This window comes from Benincasa hispida, chromosome 6 (assembly GCF_027475165.1).
Source record: "Benincasa hispida cultivar pf3 chromosome 6, pf3_genome.v1.1, whole genome shotgun sequence".
In the NCBI taxonomy this organism is placed as follows: Eukaryota; Viridiplantae; Streptophyta; class Magnoliopsida; order Cucurbitales; family Cucurbitaceae; genus Benincasa; species Benincasa hispida.
Genome location: NC_143483.1, coordinates 15239182 through 15251831, shown reverse-complemented (window position 1 = coordinate 15251831; position 12650 = coordinate 15239182). Strand labels below are relative to the sequence as shown.

General features: G+C 29.0%; 2 protein-coding genes across 2 annotated transcripts; both read right to left on the bottom strand.

Annotated features, from left to right (window-relative positions):
- Nucleotides 1-399: 399 nt before the first annotated feature.
- Nucleotides 400-2301, bottom strand: LOC120069872 (CASP-like protein 4D1). The gene is made up of 3 exons (XM_039021687.2): nt 1983-2301; nt 1701-1821; nt 400-835 (listed from the first exon to the last, which is right to left on the bottom strand). The coding sequence occupies exons 1-3, from the start codon at nt 2129-2131 to the stop codon at nt 641-643; spliced, it is 465 nt and encodes a 154-aa protein (XP_038877615.2). The 5' UTR covers nt 2132-2301; the 3' UTR covers nt 400-640.
- Nucleotides 2302-5240: 2939 nt separating this feature from the next.
- On the bottom strand, nt 5241-7318 carry LOC120069871 (CASP-like protein 4D1). Its single transcript, XM_039021686.2, has 3 exons — nt 6886-7318; nt 6665-6785; nt 5241-5598 (listed from the first exon to the last, which is right to left on the bottom strand). The coding sequence occupies exons 1-3, from the start codon at nt 7044-7046 to the stop codon at nt 5392-5394; spliced, it is 489 nt and encodes a 162-aa protein (XP_038877614.1). The 5' UTR covers nt 7047-7318; the 3' UTR covers nt 5241-5391.
- Between the last annotated feature and the right edge of the window lie 5332 nt (nt 7319-12650).

The following is a 12650-nucleotide window of genomic DNA, read 5'->3' as shown; positions in this document are numbered from 1 at the left end:
TATTCGTAATGGACAGTGACATTTTACTATATTTGTAAATAAATTAATTCATTTTTCTATATTTAAAAGCAATCCGTAACTATTAGATGTTGCTACTAAAGACGAAAGGTGATTATTTAGTGAAAAATCAAAAGTAAAAAGTGTAAATTTTGGAATCTAGAAACTACCAAATTGAAAGAAAATTCAAATCTTAAAGTTGAAATTGTAATATTTTGAAGCTTAAAAACTAAATTGAAACCAAACTCAAAACTCGAAATAAATGTTTGAAACCTAAGAACTACATAGAAATTAGACCTAAAACCTAAATACCAAAAAATGTGTTTTCCCCTTTTCTTTCCTTCTTCCTTCTTCCATTTTTATTCTTTTTTTACTTTATTAGAATTATATATGACCCACATGGAAATATAAATGTATGTTCTTGCCAAAATTTACTACGTTGAAATAGATACACAATGATTAAAAAATAAAAGTTAACTCACCAAAGGACCCAAAAGAGAACAAAAAAAAAAAAAATTCAAAAATTCCAAACTCCTAATTCTACATTACAATTCATATCATATCACTCGACACCAACCAAATAATTTCATTACAAAAAAAAAAAAAAAAAAAAAAAAAGAAAAAGAAAAAGAAGAAGAAAAAACTAATTGGCTTTGTTGGAAAGGGCCAAAGAAGAAAGAACAGAAACAACAGCACTACAGAAAAAAGCCAGAAGAAGAAGAGCCGCACCGGCGTTGCCATGGTCGAAAAACGATGCCAACACCTCCAAATTTGCCTTCAAATCTATGCCAGAACCCAGCGCCGCCGCCGCTCCCGACAGCAATACGTATGATAATACCTAACACCCAATAATAATTCTTCAATAACTTGAAACTTCCAATTATATATTATTAAATCATTTACCATCCATATAAATATATATTTTCCATTTTAATAATAATTTGGTTCTTGGATAAGCTTAACCTTATAGTATGTTTAGTGTGTTAATAAAAGTTCGGACTATAATCAATATCTGTGGCTGGATAATTATGTAAATTAACTCATAACCAAATGTTTTCCTTGGTTAATGTGCGAGTAAATAATACTTAGGTACAACCTAGACTATATCTAGTCTTATGCTCCCTTTCCTCTATGTATTAAAAAAATAATTTTTTATTTTTTTATTTTTAAAAAATATATTGTCACAAGACAATTTTTAATTGGTTACAGAAAAGTTGCACGATAGATGGGTGGAACTCCGGTTCCACCCAAGTTTTTCCCCTTAGAAAAGAGAAAACTTAGAGACCATTTCGTGAGTTTTATTTTGTTACTTGAATTGTTAAAATAAGCATTCTTGAGCGTTGTAAATTTTTGTAATCTTCTCACCGACTATTCTAGTAAAACCTTCAATTGTATCAAAGTAGTCTTAAATTTTGGATTGTCTTATTTTTTTTCTCTCTATTTATTATTTGTAATTCTATGATCGACTATCTATTTAGCTCTAATCTGTGAGGTCAGAGTTTGAAATATAACTAAGTTTATTCCGCCTTTATTATTATCTAGTATAAACTTGTTACTCCAACAAGAATTCTCCACTCGAGAAAAGAATTGACATCTCTACTTTTGAAATGTTTAAGAATAACAAAATTTGTTTTCTGGTTTTGGTTTTAAAAATAAGAGATTAAAACATATATTTAAGAGATATATAAAATTAATTATAATACCTTATCACCATAGAAGTCGAATAAAAGATTGCCATCGGTTTTGGTTACAAGACGATAAAGAGCTAAGGCAATTTGCAAGAGATTGAATGCTCCTCCAATTATGATGGTTGTAATTGCATACCTATGATCAAAATTTTAAAAAGTACATAATGATTATGAAACTCAATACAAATAAATAAAAGAGTTGTTTTTAAATATAGAAAAATAAATCAAATATTTATAAAAATATAGACTTTTATCAATATCTATCAATATAGATATCATATAAATTAAAAAAAATACCTATAGGAATTGACATTATGAAAATGAAACTTTGCATCTCTTATGGTTTTGGAATTGGTAGCCAAAACTATGATGGAAATTAAGAGGAAAACAAAAGTTACGACTCTAAGCACCAAAGAAGCAATTTTTGAACCCATTTTTGCTTCCATATATATTTTTTTAATATATATATAAAATTGACAATGAATATAATATCATTTATTTCATAATCTCAAATTTTGTTGAGCTTTTATAGCCCCAAAAGAAAGTAGACTTTTTATTTTTTATTTTTGGGGTTTCATTTAATTTGTATAAAGATGATTATATTTATGCCCAACTTAATTTGGTTTTAGCTCCGACGAACAATATGAATGGGAATGAATTGGAAAATTGGGAGTGTCGTAGAAGAATAGAAGTTTGAATATTCAAACAAAGAGGCTTCAAAATCTAATAATGGTGCCAATTGATGCTCATCACACATTGTTCATATTATAAAGTTTGACCAAAAATTAAAGAGCAAGTTGGCTACTTGTAGTTGTGATTTTTCTCTTCCCATTAACAAGATTCCCACGTCTTTAATTTTAACACAAAAATATCTATTCCATCCCTAGTTTCTTTTTTATGTTTGGTTTTATTTAGCCACTCAATTTTAAAATATTATACGTTTAGCCATGTTTATCAAATCATAATAAAAATTGGTGTTATTGTAATGAAATTTCACTAGTTGATCAATTTTTATGACCCTAAATCGCAAATGTAATTGGATTGTTTTTTTTTTTTTTATCACGTTTACTTCGAATTATGAATTTTTTCACATTTATTGTTACCGTTACCGTTGCCTTTACATTTATCTTTATCTCTGAGGGTGAAAATGGTAACAGTAATGGTAAATGTGTCAAAATTCTTAATTTTTCATTTGGAATAGTAATGATAATAGTAATCGGAACAATAATGGTAACGATACGATGTAATTTCCAGACACAGTTAGATTGAGCATCGTCCACTCGTCATTGAATTTGCGTTTTTTAATTATAAAATTGAGAATGAGCCTCATATGTCAATACGAGTGCAGAACACAAGTAAACAACATCAAAGACAATCAAATGGGGTCCACTTTTAATATTACTATTGATTTATAGCATTTTCATGAAGATAAATGTGATCCTAGTTCTTAATTTTCGAGTTTGATGTTACAATTTTACCCTTGAGGAGGTTTGAATTTTATTTTAATTTGGTCACTAGATTTCAAGATTAAAACTTTAAACATTGACTTTTCACTAAATGCTCATTTTTTTTTAGTTTTTGGTGTTAATATCTATCAAGCAATTTAAAATAACTACGAAGTTAAATTTTAAATAAAATTAATTTATAAAAAATAGTGAAACTTTATTAATTATATTTATTTTAAAAAAATGGATAGACATTAACGTTAAAGACTGAAAATGAATGTTTAATGAAATATGAGGTTAAAAATGTAAATCTTGAAATTTAAGAATGAAATAGAAACAAAATTCAAAATTTGAGGGTAAAATTGTCATATTCCGAAACCTATGAATTAAATTAAAATCAAAATTTAAATTTAAAGACTAAAAATATAACATTTTGAAGTTTAGAGATCCAATGAAAATTAATTACGATATTTTCCCCTAATTGTTATCATGGTCGTTAGTTTCTATTTTTTGTGTGAAATAAAAACATTGAAGAAATCATAGGCGGAGAAAAAAAGAAAGTTTGAATTAGATTAAAGAAGTTATATAACATGTTAAATTTGTAGAATAAAAGATAATAAATATACAAAAAGGTTATATTAATGTAAATTAAAATCTTGTTTTTGTATATGAAAATTTCTTTACTTCGCCTCTTCGAGGGGGATGATGAAGGGATATGAAGAAGATATAAGCTACAATGGATTAAAATTTTCAATTTTCAATTTAATTTTTTTTTCTTTATTTTCTTTTAAAAGAAAAAAGAAATTAATTATTCGAAGTATTAAATTTCTGTCGAAATATCGATATTTTCATCTACGCTTCCATGGATTCGATATCGATATGACGAGTGAATCGATATTTTCATTTTATCGTTAAAAAAAACTCACAAAACACAAAAAGATTGGAAGCTCTGAAGATTGAAGTTCTGCAGAATTGAAGTCTTAAACTCCTAAGTTCTCAATTTCCAAAGTCTGAACCTCCCAAGTTCTTTCTCCAAATGACTGAAGTTCCAAGGTTCTCGAGCTCGAAAGACCAAAGCTCTCAAGTTCTTAAGCTTTGAAGACTAAAGCTCCTAAACCCTAAAGATCTAAAGACCAAAGACTTGGAAGACTAAGACTCAAAGCTTTTGAAGACTTCAGAACTAAACTTGTAAGAAGATTTGAAAGACTTAAACTTATTGTAACGTTTGAGAAAAAATTAAAAAAAATATATATTAGATATTATACCTTTACATACCACAAATTAATACAAATACAAAGTTTGAATTCAACGAATTAAATTTTTCTGGAAAACTTATCGAACAACCACTAATATAAATATAGTATAAATAATATATATATTAACTTGTTTGAAAATCATTAAATGTTTATTTACTAACTAAATTCTTTTTTTGAATTTTTTATTTTATAACCATTTTAAAAATATCTATCGAAATCAATATTTTTTCAAAATTTTTACAAAATTAAAATCTCGATATTTTTCGTTTGTTGACATTTTAAACGTTGGTGACTTCTTCCATTGCTCAAATGGAATAATGCAACTTTGATACTGTTGTTTTTTTTTCCTTGGGAAATGATTTACCTTGACTTTTGAGTCTTCAAACAAATTGGCTGTAAATGTAATTACAGCAACTTCTTTATTATTTACTTTATTGACTTGACTACAACTAATAACCTACATATATCTTGAAAAATAGAAAAATTATTTTAAATAATAAAATTGTTAAAAATATTTATAAAAATATAATAAAATTTTAGAATCATAATGATAGATATAGATACTGATAGAAGTTTATCAACATCTCTCATTGATAATTCTAAAATTTTATCATATTTTCTAAATATTTTGATATATTTTTTTATATTTAAAAATAACAAAAAAAAAATTAAATATACATGATAATGATGGAAAAGTGGATTCATAATTTAATACAGGAATTCAATATAATAATTGATTGAACGGTGGGCTAAATTTGATTGGTTATGTTAGATGTTCATTAAATCATTATAATAAATATTGAAACAAAAAGCGCATATATAGCATTAATTAAAGAGACATTAAAGAACTAAAATTTGAGTGGTAGAAATTAAAATAAAATATTAATTAAAGAGGAGGATACATAAATACATAAGTCAATAATAAAAAGAAGCACTCCAACAATAAAAGATTTTAAACACAAACTAAATAAACAGAGAGGTTTTGAAATTAGAAGAAACTATTAATTAAGGCTTTCTGATGAGAGCCAAAGAAGAGAGAATTGAAACAATGGCAGCGCAAATAAATGCAAGAAGAAGAATAGCAGCTGCAGCACTACCCTTGTCAAAAAATGAGTTGAAAAAATTGCCAACCAGCTCTTTAAAATTTACTCTCATATCGATCCCCGCGCCTAATCCCGCCGACGCGCCCGATAATAGAAGGTACGATAACAACTGCATAGAATAACCCAAAAAAAATCAAAATTAATTCACAATGAGATAAGTAATTAACCTAATAAAGATTGTGACGTCTCATTGTATTTTTCAATATAAGATATTGAACAATAACTAGTAGAAAATTTTTAATACATTAATAGTAAAGGTTGATGAAAGAAATTTAAAATCTCCACCAAAGTGAAAAATATTGATGTAGATGAAAATATCGAGAAGTCTCAATTTTACAAAAAAAAATATCGATGGAAAAAAGATTTACAAATGTTGGTATAAATTTTACGCTTTGTCAAAAAGAAATTAAAACGTTATTATTTTATGTTTCATTGATTTTCTTACAATATAATCGAAACACATTAATTCACAGATGATTGTTATAAATGAAAAGCTGCTGAAGTAAAATGTTGTTGTCTATTATTGATAGACATTGATAAAGTATATGACAGATTTGAAGATAGATGTCTACCAATATCCATCATTGTCCATCACTACTAGACAATGACATTTCTTTATATTTATATTTGAAAACAACCCTTGATTCATTCTATAAATCGATGTCGCCGAACCTATTTGGTAATCATTTTATTTTTTATTTTTAGTTTTTGGAAATTAAGTCCATTATTATTTTTTTTGTATCTAAATTTCTTGCTTTGGTATCTACTTTTACTATTCGTAATTTTTAACCCAAGACATTTTGAAAATAAAAAAAAAAAAAATTGTTTTTAAAAACTTATTTTTGTTTTTGGAATTTGGCTAAGAATACAGCTCTCTCTCCCCTGGCTGTAGGAATAACAACATGGACTAAATGTCCTGTCCAAGCCAAGGAACTTAGTCCGAATAGTCCTGACAAATGATGTTTGAGACGAGGTTCAATATTTTTAAATCAGGAAACGATCGGTTTCATTTCATACTTAAGATCAATAGAAACCATGGGAAGAAAATGGAAAGAAATAGACTTAATCTTAAAAAACTACCAAACAAAACTCGAAATGGTTATAAAACGGGCCTAAATTATCGGAAAAACACCGCAAACAAAAAGAAACATATAGTTTATGGAAAATGGTCTCACCTTATCACTGAACAAATCGAAAAGTGGAGTTCCATCCCCTTTGGTAACGAGATGGTAAATGGTGAAAGCAATTTGAAGAAGACTCAAAGCTCCTCCTATAACAGCCACAGCTACCAAATAACTGACCATTTAAAATCAAATACACATTAATTATAAACGAATATATAATTATATCACAAAAATGATAATTAAACAAGGAAAAAAAAACAAAAAAGACTTACCGATAGGAATTAACATCTTTGAACTCAATTTTTGTTTCATTAACAGTCCCTTCGAGAACAGTTTTAGAGTTGGTAGCAATGATTAAGAGAGCAACAAAGATCAAAATGAAGGTTAAAATTCTCAATATTAGAGAAGCAATTCTTGAACCCTTTGAAGCCATTATTCCTTTCCCACAAATTTTGTTAAGATCTTCAAGTTTTTGCACAGATCCAACACCCTTTTGTTTATATATATATATGCGTGTGTAAACCCATGTAAAGATACCTAAGAAGAAATGGCCTCAAAAAACTTGGTATTTTCTAGGTCAATATTTCTTTAGTTAATTATATTGATGATATCACTATGCAATTTCTTAGAAAAAAAAACAAGCAAGTTGTAGCTTTGTACTTTTCTTCTTTTAGTTTTTTTAATAGACTATTACAAAACCAAGGGAATATATATATATATATATATATATATATATATATATATATATATATATGTATATATATGTATATATATATATATATGTATGTATGTATGTATATATATATATATGTATGTATGTATGTATGTATGTATGTATATATATATATATATAGATATATATATATATATCTATATATATATATATATATATATATATGTATGTATGTATGTATATGGGGCTATTTTGAAAAAACAATCACTGTGTATTAGTGATAGATAGCGATAAACTTCCATCACTAAGCAATAAATCACGATAGACTTGAGTGATAGAAGTCTGTCGAAATCTATCACTGATAGACTGTGACATTTTACTATGCTTAAAAGTATTTTCAGTAGTTTTACTAACAATTAGATTCTATGATTTGATAAAAACTTAATTGTACCATAGAAACTGTTTAAGAAGATTTCATCAAACCATATAGACTACTTATGAAGTTTTATCAAATCATAAGGACTAAATTTTATCTTTTAAAAATATAAGGACTATAAACTCCTAATTGTCTCAAAATCATAGGATGAAATTTGCAATTTAACACTTTTGAAACTACCAAAATTTGATATCGTTCTCTTTTAAGTAAGATTTCACTTCTAGTAATAATTTTCAATGTTAGATATCTTAATTACAATGTTGAAATGCTTTCTTTTTTTTATTCTTCCCATTTTGCAAACTTCATTGACTAGACAGTATAAGTCTTATGTCAGAGTTGAACTATACTTACGCTTATCTTGATTAGAGAGGTTTTTATTATTATAATCAAAATAACAATTAACTTTATATTTTCTTGATTTTTTTTCCCTCTCGGTCGAGCTGCTTTGCTCCTTCTCCTATACCTGGCTGCTTCTCGCTCACCGTTTTCAAACATATTATATGTTTTTATTTATTGAAAAGATAACATTTATCTATAATTATGATTTTTCATTGGTGTAGATCATAATTTTAAGATTGGAGGTATTTGAAACAAAAATGGTGGAATTTAAGGGAGCAAGTTGAGCAAGTTGGCTTTTATTAATATCATACATTATAATATATTTAATGCTTTTTCATATTTTCTCTGTCATAATCTTTAATCTGTTGTTTAATGTTTCAATTAGGGTTTTAAAATTCCAAGTCAAACGCTTAGCTCAAAAACCGTCTTCTGACTTGTGATACAAAGGCAAATTCTTTGCACTCGGTCAACCCTACTTTCTAATTTTTTTTTTTTTTAAATTAAAGTATCTATTAACCTCTTATTTTAAAAAATGTGATGCAATTTTCTCTTAATTATGATTGTGTGACATCTATGCGTAAAATTAGGCAACTCAAAAAAAAAAAAAAATCAATTAAACGATTTTTTAAAAGAAAAATCAATTAAATTATTAGTTTTTCCTAATATAAACCCTAATTTAAATGGTTAATTTCTCATAAATCATCATTCAAATGGTTAATTCTTTATGAAATTTCTAAAGCCTTTTATATGAAATAGAATTTTGTATTAAGGGCTCATTTATCCCACTGAAAACGTAATAGAATTATGAGAATTTTTAAAAAAGAGCCCCATTTAATTACTTTTGGTATTGTTTATTTGTTTCTGCATTTGTATTGACAGATGGACCTCACATTCTAATATGTAATGAAATAACGTAATCTGATAGATGAATAAAGAGTACTCAATCCGATTACATCTGAGAATTATATCCTATAGTTATCATCACCATTGTAGTTACCATTACAATTACCATTATTATTACTGTTACAGTTGAAAAATTACCAATTTTGACATCTTTACTTTTATCGTAACTACTTGACCCTCAAAGATAGAAGTAGAGTTAACGATAACAGTAAATTTGATAAAATTCATAATTTTAAGTAAATGCGATTAAAATCAATCCAATTAGGTTTGCGATTCAAGCTCATTACAATTGATCCATCAATAAAATTTCATTACAATTACACCAATTTTCATTATGATTTGGTAAATGTGGTCTAAGTTTTTTTAATTATCCATAAATAAAGTATAAAGAAATTCAAACACATGAAAACTAGACCGATGAAGAATGCATTTCCTATTTTCGTCCCAGATTTTTTTTTCTCTCACATTCTCCCATCCCCGTCTAAATGAGAATTAAGGTAATTAATTATAACCCACTAAACTTAATTATTATGTAATTTTTGAAATGAGTGAAAAAAATAGAGAAAACGTAGAATGTGCATGTGGATCGTTTACTTTTGGAAAGAAAACGCCGTATAAATCCAACTCAGAGTGGATCCAGCGGCCGAAATGGGGATTAGGTCTTCTCTCTTAACGTTTTTGTCCCGTTTCAAGTCGTTCACCAAGTCTATTTAATTCCTCCTTGACTTTTCTTAAGTCTGACCCAGTCTCCCCTTTAACTATTAGGACAACCCTTGCAAATTTGTCCATATAATATTTCTTCACACTGAAAAATAATTAATAATGTACCCAAAAAATAGAAAAAAAAAATTAGGATTGCTTGTTTTTTTTTCTTTTTTTTTTTAATTTAAAGAAAAGTTAAAACATTTTGGTCCATAAGCTTTTATGAAAAGTTATAATTTGGTCTCCGAACATTATACCTTTAAATTAAAAACAATTTAGTTCTTGAGTTGGGACGTTTGGTTTTAGGTTTTAAAGATGTCTACGAATTAAGTATGTCTGTGAATAAAAAACTTGAGAATAAGATTGCTGAGAATCAAAGATGATTGTGTTTGGTTGTACATGGGAATGTGTGGCCCATAGATTGATTTGTTTAGTAGACAAACTAAGTCTTCTTCTCCTTTCTTCACATACCCTTGGGGTTGTTTCATACAGATAGTTTCATTCAACAGGCCATGTAGGAATGTTGTCTTTCACATTCAATTGGTCTAACTCCACATCCTTTTGAACAACTAGGGAGAGAAGTAGCTTAATGCAGATATGTTTTACAACAGGAGAAAAGACCTCTATATAGTCTATCCAAGACCTTTATATAGTCTATCCCTTCCTTTTGTGTGAACCCCTTTGCAATAAGTCTTGCCTTGAATTTAGAAATAGGTTTGTACCCTTTAGGTAAAGATACTAATTTTCAGGTATCATTTAGATTAAGAGACCTCATTTTATCATTCATAGCCTCTATCCATTGTCTAGCATCAGGGTTGTTAGTAGCTTCATCAAAACTGGTGGGTTCATTGTTGCTTATTGAAATGGCAACACTCAAAGCAATACTAGCATAGTCAGATTCTAAATATCTTGCAGGGGGCACACTGGTTCTTCTTGTCCTGTCCCTTACTAAGGAATAGTTTTGTAGGTCTTCTTGTGTCTCTTCTTGTTCACTTGACACAATTTCACTTGTCTCAACAGTGTTTTCACCTTCAACTTCTAGGTTCTGAAAAGAAGTAGAAGCTCCATGTTCATTTTGAGGCTCCACTTCAAACCTTGTACTACTGGTCTTATGCATAGGTGTAGGTTGTTGTTCAGATAGCATGAACATTTCATTTTCTCTGAACACAACATCCCTACTGTTGATACATTTCTTCTCAATAGGATGCCATAACCTATATCCTTTCACTCCAGGTGTAAAACCTAGAAACATGCACTTGATAGCCCTTGGTCTCAGTTTACCTTGGCTTTGATGCACATACCCTACACTCGTAAATATCTTCAAGTGTTCCAACTTGGGAGGCTTTCCTGTCCATCTTTCTTCTGGTATTTTCAGCTCAATAGACTGATATGGACATCTATTTAGGGTGTAGACTGTGTAGGACACTGCCTCTACCCAATATTTCTCAAGCAGAAGGGCATTTGACAACTGACATCTCACTCTTTCAAGCACTGTTCTGTTGACTCTTTCAACGACTCCATTTTGTTGAGGTGTATACTTCATTGTTTTGTGCTTTATAATTTCACTTTCTCTGCAAAACAAGTTAAACTCTTCTCCACAAAACTCTAAACCATTGTCAGTTCTTAAGTGTTTAATGTGTTTAGAGGTTTTTTTTTTCAATCAAGATTTTCCATTCTTTAAATCTTCCAAAAACTTCATCTTTAGTTTTCAGAAAATAAACCCAACTCTTTCTTGAATAATCATCAACAAAAGAAAGGAAATACCTTGTCAGTTTTCTTGAATAATCATTGTCAGTTTTCTCTTCAAGGCATAACAGTCTTTCTTCATATGTCCAAGTTTATGGCAAAAATGACACTTGATTTTAGACTTGTCACCCCCATTCTGCTTGCCCTTCCCATTGTTCTTTGTTTTCCCTTTTGAAAACAAACCTTCTCCTCCTTGTTGATCTTTCTTGCTCATCTGTAACTCAAGTTCTCTAACTCTGATTGCTGAAATAATTACTTTTGTAGTGATCTTTTCTTTACCATACTTCATTGTTGTTTTAACATTTTTAAACGAGTCTGGTAGGGAGTTTAGTAGAATAAAGGCCTCATTTTCTTCCCCAATGTTGTCTCCTATTGATTTGAATTCTAATGACAGTCTCTTAAATTCATTCAAATTGTCAGTGAGGGATTTTGCAGCATCCATTTTATATGTGAAAAATCTTTCCCTCAAGAAAGCTTTATTAGGAAGATCTTTGTTAAGATAAATCTCATTTAATTTGTTTCAAAGATCAAAAGCTGTTTGCTGGTAAACTATTTGCCTTAGAACACTATCTGTCATACCCCGCCCCGAGCCTACACTCCTGAGCCCGAGGAGAGGCGTGAAGGACTGCAGATACCACCCTTTTGTGATACCTACAATCCATCTGAACCTCTTTACTCTCAGTAACTTTAAGTCAAGGAGATAAACAACAACTGATTAAGTAGGCCCATTTTATTACAACAATGTTAAGTTTATACAACTCCAAGGCTTAACTATAAAAGTTCACAAAAACCATTCTTAAAACCCTCTGGAAGTGCAACTGTGGCATGTGGCAAACCTTGACCTTAGCAGCACCTTGGAACTCCTCACCTTTCACTACCTGGGAAGAAAAACATGAAAGAAAAAATGAGCTTCACAAAGCTCAGTAAGTGGTAAGCAACTTCTAAAGTATATTTCAACTTATAAATAACAAGCATATCATGAATACGAGATTACATTCAAACCTCAGCCTTGAATGTCTCAACTCTACCTACACGCACGATAGATAGCTAAACTGATAACTATTTAGAATGAGTATATTTTCTACCTACACACAAGGTAGATAGTTAACTAATACTAATCATGAATCCTTACTTTGTTGCGTACCCTTTTGTTCCCAATATCTCCTATGTGCACATAGCTCATCGCTCATAGGCTCAGAAGCTAGGCCCGTCGGTCCTCTGACCATCTCATGCGGGGA